Source organism: Mus pahari, chromosome 21 (assembly GCF_900095145.1).
Source record: "Mus pahari chromosome 21, PAHARI_EIJ_v1.1, whole genome shotgun sequence".
In the NCBI taxonomy this organism is placed as follows: domain Eukaryota; kingdom Metazoa; phylum Chordata; class Mammalia; order Rodentia; family Muridae; genus Mus; species Mus pahari.
In genome coordinates this window covers 51,257,560-51,279,167 of record NC_034610.1, presented here as the reverse complement: position 1 = coordinate 51,279,167, position 21,608 = coordinate 51,257,560, and the positions used below count along the sequence as shown (strand labels likewise).

General features: G+C 39.5%; 1 protein-coding gene across 3 annotated transcripts in view; it reads right to left on the bottom strand.

Annotated features, from left to right (window-relative positions):
- Themis (thymocyte selection associated) overlaps window positions 1-21,608 on the bottom strand; it is a 185,876-nt gene that overhangs the window by 121,008 nt on the left and 43,260 nt on the right. For all 3 annotated transcript variants that reach the window (XM_021221719.1, XM_021221720.1, XM_021221718.1), the window contains exon 2: window positions 15,199-15,360. In XM_021221719.1, coding sequence (XP_021077378.1) covers window positions 15,199-15,360 — 162 coding nt within the window. The remainder of the gene's footprint in view (window positions 1-15,198; window positions 15,361-21,608) is intronic.

The window sequence follows — 21,608 nt, the reverse complement described above, 5'->3', positions numbered from 1 at the left end:
AAAAACTCAATTCTTCCCACCTAGGTCTATAAATTAATTATAATTCCAGTCAAAATGCTGGAAAGTTATCTTATGAATATTAATGATAACTTACAGTTGATATGAAGAGGCAAAGAAGCACAGAATAGGTAACATTTGGAAGAAGAATGACAACTTTAGAAGAGTCACCTGACATCAAGACTTATTACAAAGTAAACAACAGTATAGAAAAGGTGCTGTTAGTGAAAGGATATAAAGACTGAACAAATGTGATACAATGTACAGTGAAGGAATGAGTCCATAGAAATATAACTCACTAAAGAAAACAAAAGAAACATGATCCAGTAGAGGTATACTTTTCAACAAAAGGTACTTGATCATTGTATGCAAGAAGTGAATATAGAACTTACAACCTTTTAAATATTAACTCAAAATACAGAGCAGGAAATCCCCAAATACCAGGTAACTACTTAAGAAGTCATAAATGGCACTGGATTTGAAGATGAACATTAGATATAGTTGTAAAGCACAATCTAGAAAAGAAACAAAAGGTAAATTAGACTTTTATTTTGAAACTTCTACAAAGATGAGAATGAAAAGGCAAACCACAGATTTAAGAAAAAATATTAACCGAAGCTAAATGTGATTGAAGTTGGGCATCACAAGTATACAGAGTGCATAATGTAAAAAAACTCATAGCACAGCTTTTAATGGGCAAAATATCTTCAAGTAATATCTCATCAAAGAAAGTTCATATTCCACTTGGTAATTACAGATTTAAAAATGACTTTAATACCATAGACTTGAAGGTGTAGAATGGCCAAATGAAGACACTGATAGAGTTAATTCCTGGAGAGGACATGGAACAAGAATGTTCATTCATTGTTCAGAGTAGTACAAAATGACATTTTGCAGGACAACCTGTTACTTTTTAAAGATAAACATACTGTTACTATCTTTACTATGTAGTCCAATAATCAAGAGTGGGGGGACTTCACCTCTTTTTGGTATGTTTGGTTGGTTGACTTTGGTGTTTTGGATACTAAATCTCACTGAAGCGATGTCTACTTAGTTTTTTTATGAACCCAAAACTTCTCTATGTAAATGTAAAATCTATTCAAATGCAAAGGAACTAAAGTGGAATGCTAAAAAATATTCATTACATGAAAAGTAAAGAGCAATGAAAAGTACAAAACATGAAAAACAAGTGGCAAAATAATAGCAATAAATTCTTTACTATCAGTTATGATATTAACTAAAGGCAGATAATGATTAAACCACACTTAATATGACAGAAGAAAAATATCAAAGCATATACTATGTGGATCAAAAGAGACTTTAAATTTAAAGACATAAGTAGGTAGAGAGTAAAAATGTAGATGATGGACTGTATAATTAGTTGTTAAAAATAAGAAAGCAAAAAAATTGAAGAAACTATTTTAAATCAGAAACAATATAGCAAGGCATGTTGGTGCACACTTGTAATCTCAGCTCTCAGTAGGCTATAGCAAGAATATTGTGAAAACAGTGCCAAGCTTGGCTACAAATCACGACAATGTTTAAAAATAAATTGGGATAAAATTTACATTTAAAAATGTTATTACTATAAACGGTAACATGATTTTAAAAGAGACTCTCCACTCAAAACCACTAGCAATTATAAATATAGATACACATATCCCCAGACTCTCAAAGTACATTAAACAAAAGAGTACACAATTTTAGGGATCCAAATAATACAGGAAGAAGGAGGAGTAGGTGGAGGAGGGGGAGAAGAAAAGAAGAAGAAGAAGAGGAAGAGGAAGAAGAGGAAGATGAAGAGGAAGGAGGAAGAAGAAGAGGAGGAGGAGGACAAGAAGAAAGAAGAAGAAGAAGAAGAAGAAGAAGAAGAAGAAGAAGAAGAAGAAGAAGAAGAAGAAGAAGAAGAAGAAGAAGAAGGAGTCCTTTTTAAAAAGATATATATTGTTCGACGTTATATATTCTTTGATGAGCATATTCTACCCAGACCCTGTCCCACTGACCTCCCTTTTCATACCCATAACTTTTCCTGTTTATTTTTTCTTTTCCCTAGATAACTCCTGTTTACTTTTATTTAACATACCCATACATGATTTTAATATTGGATGTGTTGTTGTGAAAGATCAAGTAGAAAAGATCACCTAGGCGGTGTAAATAATTCTATAAATGAACAAGTATCTTTAATGGACATCTATATGGTAGAATATATATTCTTCTATATAGAGTATAAAAACAAGTATCAGTATATTTTTAAATTTGAATTACAGAAAGTATGTCCTCTGATAATTGAATTAAATTAGAAATCAAGCATAAGAGGAAATTTGAAGAGTTGACCAAATAAAACAAGATGTTTTAAAATACTTTGGAGGGGGGGGGCTCTTCCTGTTGTTTAGTGTCTTAAAAAGATTTATTTATTATATATAGAATTCTGGCTGCATGTATGCCAGCCGGCCAGAAGAGGGCACCAGATATCATTATAGATGATTGTGCGACACCATGTGGTCGCTGAGAATTGAACACAGGACCTCTGGAAGAGCAAATAGTTATTTTAACACCTGAGCCATCTATACACCCTGTTTAGTGTCTTTTCCATGCATTTATTCAGTGTTTAAAGTTTTTCATTATAGATATCTTTTATTCCCCTGGTTTGGTTCTGTCAAAAAAAAAGAAAGAAAGAAAGAAAGAAAGAAAGAAAGAAAGAAAGAAAGAAAGAAAGAAAGAAAGAAAGAAAGAAAGAAAGAAAGAAAGAGAAAAAAGAATTTTGAAGCTTTAAGAAATGTGCTAGAATTTGTAAGTTTCTAAACAGCAAAGAGAAGAACTTGGTGAACAGACAACTTTAGAAGAAAATCTTTGATAGCCACACAGAAGATTAGAATCTAGACTAGATGAAGAACTCAAAAACCTTAAGTTCCAAAATTTCTGAACAACTCACTCAATAAGCGGACCAGTGAATGTAACTAACAGTTTTCAGAAAATGTGTTCAAAATCCTTAGGCATCCAAAAAATACAAGGCCATACAGCAGTAACATCCAATCTTATTCCCACCAGAATGATTGTCATTAATAATTTATTTTAATCTGGCATGGAAATATTAATTATTACAGCTCCATAGAAATAAATACAGAAATTCCTCAATAAGCTAAGAGGAGGACTAGCATATGACCCAAACACATCAACTTGAGCTACAAGCCCAGAGCCTACAAATCAACATACTGTAGAGATGTTGTCATCTCTATGGTTATTGCTGCACTGTCCACAGAAGTCAGGTTATGGAATCACCCTAAGTAGTCATCAACAGAAGAACTGATAAAGAAATTGTGCTGTACTTGCACAGTGGTGCTACATTTAACCATAAAGAATTACATTATAACATTTGCAGAAAAAAATAGACACAGCCAAAGATGATGAGGATATCACTTGTTTCTATGTCTCATTTATTTGTGGATTCTAGGTTTTCATACATATATGTAAAATGACATAGGGTATACATATATATGCAATCATATTTTTATAAAGAAGCAAGTCTACATGAAATGGGAATGAATGGGAAAACGGGAGAGGTGAGGAAAGAAAGGAGAGTGAATGTATCCAAATGTATCAAATGTATCAATGTATCCAAATGTATCAAAGTACATGGCAGAGTCACAAGAAATGAAGCCTATCACTATGCATAATAAATATATACCAATAAAAACATGTGTTAAAGGTACCACAGGGCTTTTCAATTTTAAAATATAATTGGAATTTAAATGAAAAGTTTTAATGTGGAAAAAGCATGTTACTGTTGAGATCTGTGACAAATGACCTTGATTCTGATCTTTTCCCCTAGTGATAATTAAAGAAACATTTATATAGGATCTTGGAGTCTCTTTTCGGAAGAGAGCTTTCTCTAATCATACTTAATCACCTCTATTTTAATTCTGACCCTTACAATAAGGCTCACTTGTAAACACCTTTAAACTTTTTACTCAATTAATGAAAAAAAAAAAATATCATGCTGACCCCAGCCCAAAGGAAGTTCCAAATAGTGATGACCTTAGACTTCAGCCACTACCCAAGTGTTTTCACTAATCTAATAAGAAACTATTTCTCTATCTGAAAATTCTAAACATTTAAACTTAGTGAATGTTTATTCTGTACTGAGAATTACAGTGATAAATGATTTTGCTTTTGTTCTTAGCCACCTTGTTATCTATTAGATCATGCTAGTCCAACAAACACAAAATTAACTCCAAATCCATATAAAAAGCAGTAAGTAAAATAATAAAGGCATAAAAATACTTAAACTGGTGTGAAAGCACATGCCTCTACTCGCAACATTTGGAAGCAGAAGCAGGCACTCTTTTGTGTGTTTGAGGACTATTCTACAAAGGAAGTTCCAAGCCAGAATGGGCTACAGAGTAAAACCCTGTCTCATACACACACACCCACACACACACACACATACACACACACACACACACACATAAACACACATCCATTCATAAATATATATACATGTGTATATATGTACATATGTGCACATGTATATGTATAATATATACACATATGCACATATGCCTATGCATTCACATTCACATGCACATATGGAGAGAGCAATTACATCTAACTTTGCTACTTAGGAATGCTTTAGGAATGTTTTCTATAAAGCAGTGGTTCCCAACCTCAGGTTCCTGTTAGTCCTACCTTGGGAGCTTTGAAGAAACTTCATGACCAGCCCACCCCCAAATAAATCATGATACCTCCTGCATCACAACTTTCTAATCTCCCTCGATGAGGTCACTGTGCAGCCAAGCTTGAAAACCACCATTTTTGAAAGGAAGGATATAAAAGTATGGGTAAGCTTTCGGTTCAAAGGGACAGAGAATTAGAGCACTTGCAAGAATGTTGTCATTAATATAACTAATTTATTTTTACCCTCCAAACATCAGGTCAATTATAACATTCTCTGAAAAGCATTTTCTGACTTCTCCAATGATATCAATAAGAATCTTAATAGCAGTAAAATAAGCTATCAGTATTTTATGAACGTTGCTATATTCCAGATGCCATAACACGCACTTTAATTATGTTTCGATATTATCCTCCACAAAGGCACCAGGAGACAAGTAGGAATATTAGTATTTACATACAGTGGAAAAAAAAAAACATGTCAAGGTAATTCAATCAAAACATAGTGAAATTGCTTGTAGAACTACAAAATTCATGTTCTGAAACGTGACCTATTGATCCTATGCAGCTTTTCACACTGCCCAGGCATACGTTAGTCATACTGGGAAGCACATTATATTGTAATGCACATTATATTGTAATGCACATTACATTGTAATGCACATTATATTGTAATGTGTTTGTGATTTTTCATTTGCTACTCACTTACTCATCCAATTGACAGGTTTTCGAATTTATCCTCAATGTGTATGGTGATAAAACTATGAAGACTGGAAATAAATAGTCCAGAGCACGTATCAACAAACAACTTGACTGGCCAAATCCTGCTAGCCACTTCTTTTTATAAATAAAGAGTGTTTTGAGCTACAACCATGGCCATTGGTCAATGCGTTTGTTACCTGCAGTGACCTTCATGTTAAAAGATTGCTGTCGATTAGTTATGGCAACAATCTGGCCACAAAGCCTTAAAATTTACTGTCTGGCTGTTTAGAGCAAGTTTGACAGTCCATAGTCTAGAGCACAGGACAAGTAAATCTAATGATCACCCAGTGATATGCATGCTGTGGTACCCACACTGTCGGAATGATGAGACCCAGGTAACCTGCACATCAAATCCTGCACTCTTGCCCTGAGCCAGAATGGCCAGCATTTCCTTTTGGAAACCCTCCTGCGGCCTTTGAAGAGGGCAGACAAAGGGGAGCCCGACCTGGAATGTGGCCTGTGTCTAGCACTGTACATTGCACTCCCTTTTCCTGATAATTCTAACCAATAGCACTTTCCTGGTGTAGATGGCTCTTGCCTTTGAAGGAGGCAAGAGTTAATATCCTTGAAGTGATAAAGCCCACTCCTGAGCTATGGCAAAGAGACAATTAAGAGCTCCTAGACAGCTATAACCACTTTGTAACAACACACTGGCCTCCTATAATGGAATGAGTTACTTCTTCCCAGGTCAAAAACTTCCTTCTCCAGCTGCAGGATTCCTCCTCTCTGTCTAAACAAATGTTATCAATTTGAAGGACAGCTCACTTTCCCCCCTACTCTATCATGTAATGCCAGGCAGGCCTGGAGCGTGTCCCATCGTGTGCATTTTCCTATGTATATATCTTAAACCCCTGAACTTGAGCATCGATTTCCTAACCTGGGCAGCTAGAAGGACTGTGATCCACACCCACACTAGTATAATAAAAAGTCTCTTTGTTTAGTACATCAGTATCACAATTTCTGGAGGTCTTCTGGGGTTCCCATGACCTGGGCATAACATTCTGGGCCTCTTCTGGGATTCATCAGCAGATCTCTAGAGCCTGCAATTGGGAGAGTCTAGTGCCGGCTGGTGAGTGGTGAGTGTTAATATTTCTGTACTGGCTGTGTCTGTTCTGCTCTTGCTTTTGGCATTGGAAAAGCCTCGAGGTGTTTGGCTAAGTGGCAGAGGGTGGCTAGAGCAGACTCACTGGAGAGCCACCAATGCCCGGACCAGGGAGATGTCCCTGGACCTCCTGAGGGCTTGTCCATTACCTGTGAGGCGGGGGATGGGGAGAGAAATTTGTGATCTAGGAAGGGTTGCTTTCCTCCCTGCCTCGCTTTCACTTTCTGAGGCCAGAGTCTGTGAGTCCTAGTGTTTGGATATAATTTTGTTTCCAGTGGCTACTTCGTGCGTGTGGGTCTATCTGTTACGTCCCTTGTAATGTTTTGTTTCATGTTGTACTGTACTTTGATGGACCATATAGGACAGACTGATTCTCACCCCCTCAACATTGTTTTAGCTCATTTTAAGGAAATGAGAACTAGAGTTCACAATCTCTCAGTGGATATGAAGAAAGGGAGAATGTACACGTATACCAGCTCAGAGTGGCTAGCGTTTGGAGTTGAATGGTTGCCAGAGGGGACCTTTTACATCCCTATGGTGTTAGCAATAGATGACAGAGTGTTCCAAAAAGCATGGGGACACTCAGATCAAGTCCCCTATATAGTGGTTTGGAAGGATTTGGTTACTAGTCCACCACTGTGGGTTAAATCCCTCCTCTACCCCCGCCCCCAAGCTAACACTTCATCATGCTGGCCCTGGTGGTGGTAGAATGTAAACGGGAAGTCCTCAAACCTCCTGTGCCTCTTTACCCCATTTTATAGGCCATTACATCAAGAGATGGTCTATTCCCACCTCCTTATATCCAAGCTTCCGCTGCGCCTGCTTCCTACAGGGACCAGCTTCAGCTGTGCCCGTCCCAGCCCTACCGGTGCTCCACCTACCCTCGGAGGAGGTGCCACCAGCCTCTATAGTGTCAACTTCAAGAGTGGGGGGTGGGAGGGTTGTGGTGCACAGGGAACAGGAAGCAGGCACTTGATGCCTCCTTAGGCTGTAGAACTGGAGGCAGATTCCACCCCTAAGGGCAACAGGGTCAATTGACCAACAGGAGAATCAACCCCACCATTATTGGCCCTTCACTACTGCTGGTTTTTATAATTGGATGAGAGAGAATGCCAGACCTCTCTGACTACGCTAGAGAGCTCATTGGTCTCTTAGGCACTATCCTTTTTACCCATCAGCCCACTTGAAATGATTGTCAGCAGCTGAGGAAAAGAAACCCATTATATTGGAGGTCCAAAGAATGTTCCATGTTCTACTTTAATCCAGAACCCTGTTGACATAGACAAGAGATTTCCCCTCGGAAGACCACTTGGAACTACAATACTGGTGAAGGGCGGGAACATCTCCGAGTCTATCAGCAATCTCTAATGGCAGGTCTCAGGACAGCCGCTCATCAACCCGAATTTGGCTAAGGTTTATGATGTCAGACTAAAGGATGATAAAGGCCCAACAGAGTTTCTCAAGCAGATTATGGACACCTTCTGCCATTATATACACCTAAACCCCGAGGAGACAGAGAATTCTAACACCGTATCGCTGGCATGTATAAATCAGTCAGCACCAGCGATTAGAAGGAAGTTAGAAAGGCTAAGGGAGAAGTCATTGAGTGATTTAGTGGAGGTTGTGGGGAAGGTATGCCATAGTAGGGAGACTAAAGATGAAAAGAAGATTAAGACAGAGAAGATAATAAACAGAGATCTAGCCAAAGTCCTTCCTGCCGATAGTAATCCAGGTTAGAGAGAGAGGAAGCACCAACTTCAAAATATTGCTGAAGGGAAAGTGCCTAGAAAATGTTGTCCAACCATCTTAGGTAAGAAGCAATGCACCTGTTCTAAGTAAGAAGGCCGTTGTGCAGAGAATACCCAAAGAGAGTCAAAGAACGAAGCCATAGTCACCAAGAAAAAAAAAAAAAAGATTGAGGGAGTCAGGGAACAGACCCCTTCCCCAAGCCCAGGGTAACCCTTAGCGTGGAGGGAAAGCCCCTGGAATTCCTGGTGGACACCGGAGCTCAACATTCAGTGCGTGTAAAGGCTGAAGGGCCATTGTCTACTAAGAAGTCCTGGATCTAAGGGAACACAGGCAGCAAACAATATTCATGGACTACCCAAAGAACAGTGGACTTGGGAATGGGATGGGTAACCATTCATTCATAGTGATCCCTGAGTGATCCCTACTGGGGAGAGAGCTCCTAGCTAAAATGAGGGCCCAGATATATTTTAAACCTGGGAAAGTCCTGTTAATAGATCCGAACAGTGATCTGATCCAGGTGTTGACACTTGACATGGCCTCTGAGACTGAGTATAGACTATACAAGTGACCAGCCGCCCCCAATAAGATCTCGATGTTTCCCCAGGCATAGACAGACACTAGAGGCATGGGCTTGGCAAAACATTGACACCCTGTATTCATAGAGATTAAACTGGTGTTGGGGGGGCTCAGTACGAGTCCACCAATATCCTGTCTCAAGAGCCATGGAAGGGGATCACCTCCCATATCTGAAAACTGCTGGCCTTGAGAGTCCTCAGACCATATCAGTCAGCCTAGAATACTCCATTATTGACTATGAAAAAGCCAAAGTCCAATGACTATTGCCTCATCCAGGACTTAAGGGAAGTTAACCACAGAGTAATAGACATACACCCCATGGTGCCTCCTTATACTTTTTGGAACTCATTGCCACCAGATCGAAAATGGTATACTGGTCTTGACCTAAAAGATACTTTCTTCAGCTTACTCTTGGCTCCCAAAAGCAAAGAATGTTTTCCCTTTGAATGGCATGACTCGAAAAGAGGCATTAATAGACAACTCACCTGGACCCATCTGTCTCAAGGTTACAAGAATTCAGCCACTATTTTTGATGAAGCTTTACATAAGAACTTGGGTGAGTACAGGGACAATAACCCAGACATAACCCTTCTTCGGTATGTAAATGAGCTGTTACTTGTAGTGGAAACCAAACAGTTTTGCAAGAAGGGGACCCAGAGTCTCCTACAGGCTCTGGGGAGCATGGGATATCAGACATCTGCCAAAAAAGCTCAGCTCTGTAAGACCGAAGTAACCTGTCTTAGTTATATTCTGAAAGAGGGACAGTGATGGCTTTCTACAGTAAGAAGGGACTGTCCTCAACATCTCCACCCCGCAGAGCCCAAGACAGGTAAGAGAGTTCTTGGGGTCCGCAGGCTTTTGCAGACTATGGATTCCAGGCTTTGCTGAAATAGTCAGACTTTCATATGAAGCCACCAAGGAAACCAAAGACTTTGTTTGGACTTAGGATCACCAAAGGGCCTTTGATAGAGTAAAGCAGGTTCTGCTGTCAGCTCCTGCTTAGGGGCTACCAAATATTACTAAGCCATTTCGCCTGTATGTCGATAAACATAAAAAAAAAAAAAAAAAAAAAAAAAAAAAGCCAAAGAGGTCCTGACTCAAACTTTTGGGCCGTGGAAACATCCAATGGCTTATTTGTCCAAAAATTATATCCAGTGGCAACAGGATATAATTATATCCAGTGGCTACCTTGCCTATGTATGTATCATTTCATCTACAACATTACTGGTTAAAGATACAGATAAATTAACTTTGGGACAGAATTTAGCCTTAACTATTATAACTACTGGCCATGCAATTGAAGGGCTACTCAAACAGCCACCTGACTCAGCAATGACTGCATGACTCATTATCAGACTTTACTAATTAACCCTGGCTGAGTTACCTTCCAGTCCCATCTCCTTAAATCCTTTGACCCTTCTCCCTGACCCTGTTTTGGACCATCCGCTCCACTGATACAGCGAAATCTTGGCCCAGATACAAAGTACCAGACCCGACTTAAAGGACTCCCCTCTGCCATGGGGCAGAGTGACTTGGTTTACAGATTAATGCGGTTTCATTCACAAGAGTCAGAGGAAGGCAGGAACAGCAGAAACCACAGAAATGGAGGTAATCTGAGCTCTGTGTCTTCCCCCAGACACTTCAGCTCCAAGGGCTGAACTGATAGCATTGACCCAGGCCCTCACCATGGAAAAAGTACTCGCTGTTAACATTTACACAGACACCAGGCATGCATTTGCAACCGTTCATGTACATGGAGCTGTTTACCAGGATACAGGGATCCTAGCTGCAGAGGGAAAAACTATCAAAAACAAACATGAAATCCTACAGCTACTCAAAGCCCCCTGGTTGTCAAAGAAGGTGGCAGTCATACACCACTAGATGTCCAGGTCATCAGAAAGAAATAATGCCAGTGGCTAGAGGTAAAAACCTAGCTGACAAAACTGCTAAGAAGATAGCCCTAGAAGGGCAGAAACATTTCCAAAGAAGATGAGGACTACAAAGGTAGTAGTTAAGAAGTTGCTAGAGGTTATCTCACCCAGGTGTAGATTCCCTACATGATAGGGTCAGACAATGGACCAACATTTGTGTCCAAGGTAAGCCAAGATGTAACAAGATTGATTGGGGCAGATTGAAAATTACATTGCACATACTGACCCCAAAGTTCAAGACAGGTAAAAAAGATAAACAAAACATTAAAAGAGACCTTAATTAAATTGATCATGGAGACTGGTGGAGACTGGGAGATGCAATGCTCCTTCCCTTCTTCCTGTATCGGGTGGGGAACTCTCCTTACTGGATGGGATTAACCCTCTTTGAGAATAAATGGTTTCCCTGCCCCCATTGTACCTAACCTTCAGTTGACAACTATTACAAAATTAAAAGATGACAAATTAATAACTAGGGTCAGAGCAATCCAGTGGGCTCACAAGTATGTTTGACCAAAATTGTGTGCCCTTAATGAAGCAGGCCCAACTCCGGAACCCACAAGTTTCAACCAATAGATTGGGTCTACATTGAAGAGATTTCGCTGGACATTCTGGAGCCCAGATGGAAAGGACCTTTGATTCCCCCCTTCCTGAAGGAAGAATGCCAGATTCCACAGTTGCTGAAATGGAAAGTTCAAAAGAGCACCAATCCTCTCAAGTTAAAACAAACCTGGTCTTGAGCCTACTGTTTTTGTTAACTGTATATACTGCAACTCCTAACCCACATAAGCCTTTTGACCTATCCTGGCTATATGTCCAACTAGGCCATATGAAGAATCCACTGAGACACCCTGGCTTCCAGATTTGACTTTGATGTGTGCTAGCTGGCTGATAACTCATGGGCTGACACTTAACAGACTTTACGAGATTCATACCCCGAGTGTAGATGAGACTTTTTATATATGTCATGGGGTGGGGAAAGAGCTGCCACAGGTGGGGTCCTGAAGAGTTCTACTGTGCTGCTTGAGGACACGAAACACCAGTCACAGGGTACCGGGTGTGGAGGTGTCAAAGAAGACCTTATCATGCAGCCACCCGCTCCACATTGTCATAGGCAACAACCCTAGATTGAGTTTTATGTTAGACTCTTGATAAGGCCAATTGTATATCCACTGCCAATAGCTGAAAGACCAAATAAGGCTTTGGCAAACCCTAAACCTGTGTTAACACTATCCCCCAGACTAGTGACTACTTTATTCCCAGTCACTCAATTGCAGGGATCGTCAGTTCCAGAACTTTTCCCGAAACACATAGTAGACCCACTCCAGTCAATGATGTTAAAGATCTTCCAAATTCTGTCTCCCAACCAGAACTTGCCACCTCTTGTTGGTTATGTTATAAGGCTAGACCCCCTTTTATGAAAACATTAGGTTTATAGCTAGGTATAATGTGTCTAAAAGAGATACTACATATAGATGGTCGCAGGAAGGTTCAACTTTAACCTTGCAGACCACATCATGGCAAGGTACCTGCCTGGGGAAGGTCCCTCTGTTGCAGCAGCACCTCTGCAACTAAACCAACACCACCATTCATTCCAAATAGATCATTCCCCCAGAACAAACATGGTGGTCTTGTTCAACCGACTGACCCCATGTGTGCATGGAGAGGTCCTTAACCTCTACCCTCAAAGAGTTCTATATTCTAGTCCAGTTAGTACCCTGTATAACCCACTACTCAGAAAAGACAGTGCTGAGAACTATGGTAGGACATGTCGGAAGAGACCTCACGAGACAGGAAAGGGAACCCATCTCCTTAACCTTAGCTGTAATCCTAGGGACAGGACTAGCCAGAGCCGGCACTGTGATAGCTACAATGACTTTACAGAAAAAGAATTACAATAACTTAAAGACAGTCATAGATAAAGATATCCAACACCTAGAAAAATCCATCTCAGACTTGGAGCATAACGTGGACTCTTTGGCAGAGCTAGAACTACAAAATGGGCGGGATTAGACTTAGTGTTTCTACAATGAGGAGGGTTATGAGCCACTTTGTGTGAGGAGTGTTATTTCTATGTCAGCCATTCTGATGTTATTAGAAAATCATTAGCCAAAGTCAGAGAGAGTATAGATAGGTGCCAAAGGGAACAGGGAAGTTCCAAGAGTTGGTACCACTCGCTGTTCGATTCCTCCCCCTGGTTAGCAACTCTCATCTCCACCCTTGTGGGACCTCTAATCATCATTTTTACGGCTCCTCAATTTCAGGCCATACATTATCAAAAAGCTTTGTCAATATATGAAACAGAGGCTGGGAACTAGTCAACCGAGGATAATGAGGTCTCAGTATTGACAAATTAGCACAGACAACTCAGATTTCGGAAAGCCCAAGATTGGCCTCTAAAGTTACTAGCAGAGGGAGGAGTGAAGTGACACAGGCAACCCGCCCTCACTTCTGCGAACTAAATCCTGCACTCTCTTGTCCCTATACTGAGCCAGAATGGCCAACACTCCCTTTCCCCAACCCACCTGTGGCCTTTGAAAAAGGTAGACAAAGGGGAGCCAAACCTGGCCTCTGTGTCTGGCACTTAACATTGCACTCACTTTTGGTAATAATTCTAACCAATAGCACTTTTCCAGTGTAGATGGCTCTAAGGATGCAAGGATTAGTATCTTTGATTGATAAAGCCCACTCTTGAGCTATGAGAAAGAGACAATTAATTGTTCCCAGACAGCTATGACCACTTTGTAACAACATGCTGGCCTCCTATGTTGGAATGATGTGTGTGCGTGTGTGTGTGTGTGTGTGTGTGTGTGTGTGTGTATGCCTATATATATATATATATATATATATATATATATATATATATCCCAGATTCAAGTGTCACTCTCCTAACCTGTGGAGTAAGAAGGACTGCGATCTGGTCCACACTCCTATAATAAAAACTCTCTTTGTTTATTACATCAGTATCACAATTTCTGGTGGACTCCTGGGTTTCCTGCAAACTCAGCATAACAGGAACATTAGAAAAATATATATGAGTAGGATGTACAGCAACCAGTTCCTACAGGTTGGAACCTGTAGGTGTTGGACACCTTGGTATAGTTACCTAGATAAAAAGGAGAGAGACAAGTGACTGTTTAAATAGTACAATGGATATGTTTATGTGATGCTACGTAATTTTATATACCTCATGAAAATGTAGTTTGATTTTATTTTTTATCATTTTATTGGAGAGGGATATATGAGCAGGGCCTTGTTATATAGTCCAGCTTGGCCTTGAAGTCATGATACTTCTATCTCAAAGTACTGGAATCATACGCATGCATCACCATGCTCAGCCGACAGATTTCCTGACACTCATTCAACTATCTCGAGATACACATGGCAAAACGCAGTTCTAGAAAACAGCAGTTCCGGGGTGTTATGGCACAGTAAAGTAACTACCGTTAACAATTATGAATTGCACAGTTCGTAAAAGCTGATGGGTTCTTACAATTTTCACCATAAGAAAAAAAAAAACTAAATAAGTGATAAGATATGGATATTTATCTCTATTTAAGTAGTATGTATACATGCATTATGAGAACATTACATTACTTCATTAATGTGTTTATGCTGCTATGTGACAATTAAAAAGAATCTAACTTTAAAGAAACACTAATTGATTAGTTCTTAGTAAAAGAAGAATGAAAATGCGTAATTAGTTGTCCTTTGTAGATATGGAATTGATTGACCTTTAGGAATTTTATTTTCTTCAACCCACACAACACACAGCCTAGTTTGGGAAGCTAGCACCATTGCAAACTTGTAATTCTAGCACTCAGGCAGCCCAGGAAGGACACTCTTGAGCTCAAGGTCAGTCTGGATTGCTTGGTGAGAACCCATCTCAAACCAATAGAAGGAGCAGCAGCAGCAGGAGAAATGTTGCAGGATATGTGATCACAGTTGATCAGATTGTGAACTGGTAAAACCTTGTGGTGTCTCTCAGTCCTAGGGTATGTCTTTACCTCAAGAGCTTTCAGTTTACTGTGAAGAAGTACTTGTGGTGTGGCTCAGCCCTTGCACATTCCTTTAATCCTAGAGCTAAAGTCTAGGCTAAGAGTCAGAGCTGGCAACCAGCTGACAGAAGGAGCAAGCTGGAAGGTGTTTAAGACAATGTGAAGGAGGAGAAAGCTTTCTCCTTCTAGGATGCTGCTGGCATAGGAAGATCAGCTGGGTGCTTTCTCAGCCTCTCTGAGCACGGAGGCTTTCAACACAGCTCCTGGCTCCTAAATCTTCATGTGCTAAAATCGAGCAGCTGGGGTTTTTGTTTTTGTTTTTAAAACAACAGAGAAATGACCACGATTATATTAATATGGAAAGCTATCGTTATTTCTGTTTTCTTTTCTGTGAAGTAGATGCAATAGACTATACCTGGAAAATTCATGGGCAGCTCAAAAGGCTTCAGAGACTCAGAACCTCCAATAGCGCCCTCACAAATTTCAGCCATCATCTTCTTAATTTTGAGACCTGTGATTTTAATCACTTCTCCTGTGGACAAGCAGCATTCGTTGCCAAACATCTCATAAACAGACCCTGAGAAGAAAGAAAATAAACTTTGTTTAAAAATTAAAAAATAAAAAGTTTCAACAGTGAAGAGCAAAACAGATGTGCATAGCCTCACATAAATGTTCTTACTCAGTTCCTCCGTGAGCGAGACAGAAATCTAACCTGCCTATCCGAAAATGTACCACGCACCAGGAAACACACCCCTTCCCTGCCAGAATATTTGGTACATTTTACCAGGTCACAGAATTATCCCGTATAAGTCAGCAGCAATTAGAGCCTTGTCTGAGTACTGCAAACAAGGCTATAATGGAATCCAAGACCCAAGGACAGAATAGTGTGTATACCAGGACTTTATACTAACAGCTTCCTATTTATCTTTTCAGATCTGGTTCTTGGCATCAACATGAATTTAAATCTTCTTGCCCAGTTTTTAAGCTGTTGCTTCTTGACAAGCTGAAGACAATACTCAATACCTTGATGGCAATAGGTGGCAGACCAACCCAGCAAAACAGAAAAGAATCACTTTGGTTCAGGATTTCAGCCTCCCTGACAAACCTTTCATCGCAGATGCTAATGGTAAAGCTTTTGTTCATTTATTTTCTTTCTGCGACTCTCAATACAAGGAGAACAGGCAGGGGAGCAATCAAACTATGAGCTCCAAACAGATGAGTGGCTATAGTTCTGGACAATCTGCTCTAGTCTAAACAGATCTCATGGCACATTTTCTGAAATACAATTTGTCACAAATAAATGGTAACTCATAACTGGTGTAAAGAACATTACACAACTGCAGGCAATTAAATAGGATAGCAATTTGTCCCTTCCTCCATGGTGGCTCATAGCTTCTTGACCATACTAAATGGAAGGTTATGAGGACAAAATGCTAGCTTTGTCTGTTTATTGAATTGTTCTCTTTTGAAAAATAAATTCTCTATTTCCCTTTCTTCTTTGGTGTCTGGTTGGATATATGGTAAGATATTATAACCCTTTCACAGCATTCATGGTTTTTGTAAATGTTTCTAAAGCTGGAATTTCACCCATTTCAAAATGCTCTGATCGTGTCTGTGCCTCAACAGGCATCCCAATCAAAGATATCTGAATGGACTTGATGTGCATAGGGACATTTACACAGAGGCCCGGCCACCACTAGGCAACCAAAGAAACAATTGTCCATCAGACAGAGAGAGACAGAGACAGAAAGAGACAAAAACAGAGAGACTATGGTGAGCAGTGACTTTCCTGGTTACAAACAAAGTGGTAGTCACACATTCAAGAGCAATTTTCTGTGCTAGCATTTGTATGATGTTCTTATCCTAATATTAACAAAAGAGGCTAGGGGACAGGGGAGCTGCTAACAGCCTAGGTGGAGTTGAGCCTCCCAAGCAGAAGTCCAACCTGTAAACACTACTATCCTGTGCAGAGAACATCAAACCTGAAGATTAGCTTGTCTGGTCCTTGAGCTTTTTGTATCTGAGCCATAGCCCCCTTTTTCTTTCTCATACCTTTCTCTTAACTACTTATGTTCCTGTACCTTCATTAACCTTACTACATGGAGTTACAAGTTTCAAGTACTTTATGGAATAAACTGAAGTATAAGATAATTTTTAAAAACATGGCAATATTTTTTCAGTCACCTCAGAACACATATTTGCTATGATATATCACATGCTAACATTTTATACCACTATTATATCATCCTGTATTTAACTTTTTCTGAGTTTAGTTTTTATTATTCTCAACTCAAGCTTAAGGTTCACTGGAACAAATATATTACATTATATTTTTGTATGATTACAACACACCCTTTTCACTCAGTCAGCAAACCAAGTATATTAGGCCTTGTGATTGGTAGTATGTGTCAGGAATCATATATATAGTCTTTATCCACAGAAGCCTGGTCCTGCATAGAGTGAACAGGTAGACAGACCATTTCAAAAGAACAGGAAGACGGCATAGTATATGAAATGCAGAGTGTTCTGAAGTCTCAGAGGCAATTTGTTTCCAAAGGAGATAAGGAGAAGCAATCCAGAAGGAGACTATGGCCAAAGGATGAGTCACGTGATGCCAGGGTAGACAGAGAAAACAGCATTGGGAGGGCACAGAGATGCAAAAAGAAACTTCTGGAAACTTTCAGCAGTGTATTAGGCCTAACATGGAAAGTTAGAGAGGGGAATGAATGGTTTGCCTTGTTTTTAAGAAGGGATAGATGGAGAGAGTCAAAAATTATACAGTTTTTTTTTTTTAAATTAACTTTATCCTGAACAAAACATTGATATGAAGTAACTTTAAAGTTGGGGAATCTTCATTTCCAGTTATCAGGGTCTGGGAACAAATACCAATTTAATAAGAGGTCATTTGTACTCTAGACATTAACTACCCAAACTCTAGTCTACCATATCACCTGGGAGCTTGTTAGAATCTCGGCTAGACTTGCTGAATCAGAGGCTGCCTTTTTAACAAGATCCCCAGATGATTAATAAGCACATTAAGGTTTGTAAAGCATTGGTCTGGGCTGCAAGTAAACAACTGAAATAGCCTCTGTTTGGGGATCGCTGCAAAAGAAGTCAGAGAAGAATGTGCCACCCTCCCACAGAAAACCTTGTGTCACTGAGTTGGAGATGGGGAGCAGAAGGAATTGCAACATGTGTTAAGGAAAGATTTTTCTTTATCCTGTGAACTAGGATAATATAGTTGAACACCTTTTAGCTGAAAGTGTTGAACTTAATTTCAGTACAATGAGTGTCTATTCTTCAATGTGATTTATAGCCAACTGACTGGCTGGGAATGTCATCTTCTTTCAAAGGTTCAAAGGGATGCAAAATTCAAAAGATAAATTTGTGCAAAATTGTATATCCATTTGTAGGAGCAAGAAGCTAGGGGATTGTATGACAACAAAATTGAGTTTTAGTCACTGCATGAAAAGCTTCTAGTCTCTCTTTAAGCATCTATCTCTCTACTTAATAATAAAAGGATATTCAGTTCTTTTATTAATATTAGGATAAGAACATCATGTAAATGCTAACACAGAAAACTTTTCTTTAACATGTGACTATCTTTTTGTTTGTTTCTATAAAATTGGAAAGTCACTATTCACTATTCTTCTCCCTCTCCCTCTCCCTCTCCCTCTCCCCCTCTCCCTCTCCCTCTCCCTCTCCCCCTCTCCCTCTCCCTCTCCCTCTCCCTCTCCCTCTCTCCCTCTCCCTCTCCCTCTCCCTCTCCCCCTCTCCCTCTCCCTCTCTTTTTCTCTTTAGAAAACGTCTTGTGTAGTCCAGGCTGCTCTTCAACACATGTTGCAGCCCAATAATTCCACAGACTTATGATTTTTCTGCTTCCAGCTTCCCAGGTGCCTGGATTACATCTTGTGCTACCACATCCAGCTTACATGGTATTAGAGATTCACTCAAGGCCTTTGGGCTTGTAAGATACTCTACTAGCTACACAGCATCCTCACCTGTGTTCAGGGTCATCAAAATTAAGAAATTATGTCAGTGACAGGTAACAAGGGCATGTAGCTACTTGTAGATCCCTGAAACAGGCAAGATTCCCATATTTTGCTCTTACCAATATAACACCTCCTAAAATACGTTTTCCTAAGTTTTAATACAATGATGAATTTTAAAAATAGGCAACTTTCATATTCTCAGAATAAACATGTATGTGTGATTGCTTTCTAGGCTTTTACTGAGATGTGTGTCTGAAATATGTTTGCTTATATAGAGACATACATATTCAAGTAGTTTTTATTCAATTTTAACCAGGATACACGTATTTCGAGTATGCAAGTCTCGAATCTATTAAATCTTTACAGACTGATACTTTCCAAGCCAGAGCATATGTATTCAGAATAATGCCAAACATCAGAGAAAAGAGGAACAAAGCAGCCTGTTTTCAGTGATCAAACATTGCCCCTGAAGGCTGTAATGAAAGAGCCATGTGCCTTTGAAATCACCTTTTCTGTAATTCTACTTTGCTCAATAAAGAGGACACATTAATATCCTTTTATGAGCTCATCTCTTGCCTGACAATCCATATAAGCAATGTTATGATCACATAGGAACAGCTGAAACAATTGGTTCGGTAGACTTTTTTTTCCATTCCCTCTTTCCTCAAAGTTAAAACATGTATGGCAGTCAGGAAAGAGTTGGAGTTTTCTTCCCTGTGCTCAAATACACTACGCTACAAACTATGTCATGTCCTTCATTCCTTTACCTCTTCGTGGACCTGTCTAAGTTCAATCAACGCTAAATAATCAACTAACACTCATCCTCAAAGCTTCCTTACATCCAACCTAAAGAAATGCTCATTTCCTCCTGTGCTCTAATGCCACTTTGTACACATTACCTGATAGACCTTGAGGGACTGTCATCATAGTTTTATTTGGTTCATAATTGTTTTATTATTGACATAATTTACATTTGGGGATTTATTATGATTTTTCCAGTAAACCAGCAACATGTTAATTAAGTGCACAAACTCTCCCACTGTTCTACCCACACGGCTAATATATAGTTTTGTCCCATTACGAGATCCCTAGTGAATGTTTTCATTACTAATCTTTACTATAAGTGATAAGTTATTGTAAATGCATCAATGTCTTTTTATATGAGCATGTTCTAGTCAAGAGTCTGTGTGAGTTGTATTTTTTATCGGTGTATTTACTGTCAAAATGATAAGCACACATCAGATTGTCTGGCTGCCTTCTGAATGCTCTAAAGAATGTGCCAGGCTGGTGGTTCTTCAGTGTGATTTCTACTTTTAGTTTTCTATATTAGGTACAAGGGGTTGGGCATTTGGCCTTATACATATTAGATAATCATTCAACAGCTGGGCTTCATTGCCATCCATCTCCTTTTTCACTTTCTATTTGATAAAAGGTCTCACAAAATTGCCTAAGCTGGTCTAAAACATGCATCCTCTGCCCCTTGAATCACTGGGAATACAGGTGTGTACCACCAGGCATGACTGATACTTTCCTTTATATTCGGCAGCTCTATATGCTGGGCTTTACAGTGGCAATCATATGAGGATTTGTTATAGACAGGGATGAGCTAGGAAGTCTTACTTTTAAAATATAGTTGCTAGCAGTTGCCTGTGCTATATAAGGTAGTATGTGAGAATGTCTACAAAACCATACCAACAGTCACATCTTTCCTTCTTGTGATTCTCTGCTCAGGCATAGTATATGTTATCAGGAAGTAGCCTGTCTATAAAGGAAGCCTTTAAATGTGAAATTATTATATTAGAATCATATCCCTAAACATGGTGGTTGATAAAACATTAAAGATAACATCAGAAAGAGCTGCTCAGCTTTTCTTTATCATTCACCACTGGAATAAAGCTTAAAGGAACCATAACCGGAATCGACATTTGCATGCATGGACTTCTATAAAAAAGATGTTCCTATCCACTAAAAGACCAAGGCAAATTCTTCTCCACTATGTAAAAATATACCTAAAATTAGATGAACATGCTGTTCAAATGCAATGTTAGAATCACTGGGCACATGGATTAGCAAGCCTGTCGTTTAACTAGCAGTAGGGTAAGACCCTGATTGTTAATGAGAACTGATCTTTCAGGTTCCTGCTTTGCTCATCCCAACATGTCAGGCATAAGAGTAGTAAAATTAACAATGGCTGTACTCAAAAGAATCTGAGAAAGATCTCTATGAATGTGAAGAAGATGGGCTTCTTCTCTTTAATTAGGAGTTAAAATATTATCTAAGAAGTCAAGCCTAAAAAACAAGAGTATGCAAGACATTGCAGTATATGTACGTGAGGCTTTGAAAATCTGTATTTGGGGCCAGGTATGGTGGTATACACCTTTACTCTCAGTACTCAGGAGGCTGAGAGGCCAGTCTGTTCTATATAGTGTCAAAAGCCATCTAGGAAAGGCTAAAGCATTTAACTGAATTTTCTGGACATGGCCCACCGTTTTGCATGGACTATGATGGGTGAGCTCTGAGTTGCAGGGTCATTAGAAACTTTATCCCAGGATTGCTTTGTTCAGCTGATATGTTTTTCATGCCACTATTACATAGCCTAACCATTCCAGGGCATTTAGCCTGCTCTATTGGGCAGATCCCATGTAGTAATGTTGTATAGACAAATGGATGATTTCATAATTTCTGATAATGATTTTATAGAATTCCTAAATTTATACAGGTAATTTCATGCCCCCTATAAAATAGAAGCTGTAAACAGAGCTTTGTAAACCTTCCTGTGTCATGGACTAATTGCACTAGCGAAAGAAAGCATACTTGAAACAAATTTACAATC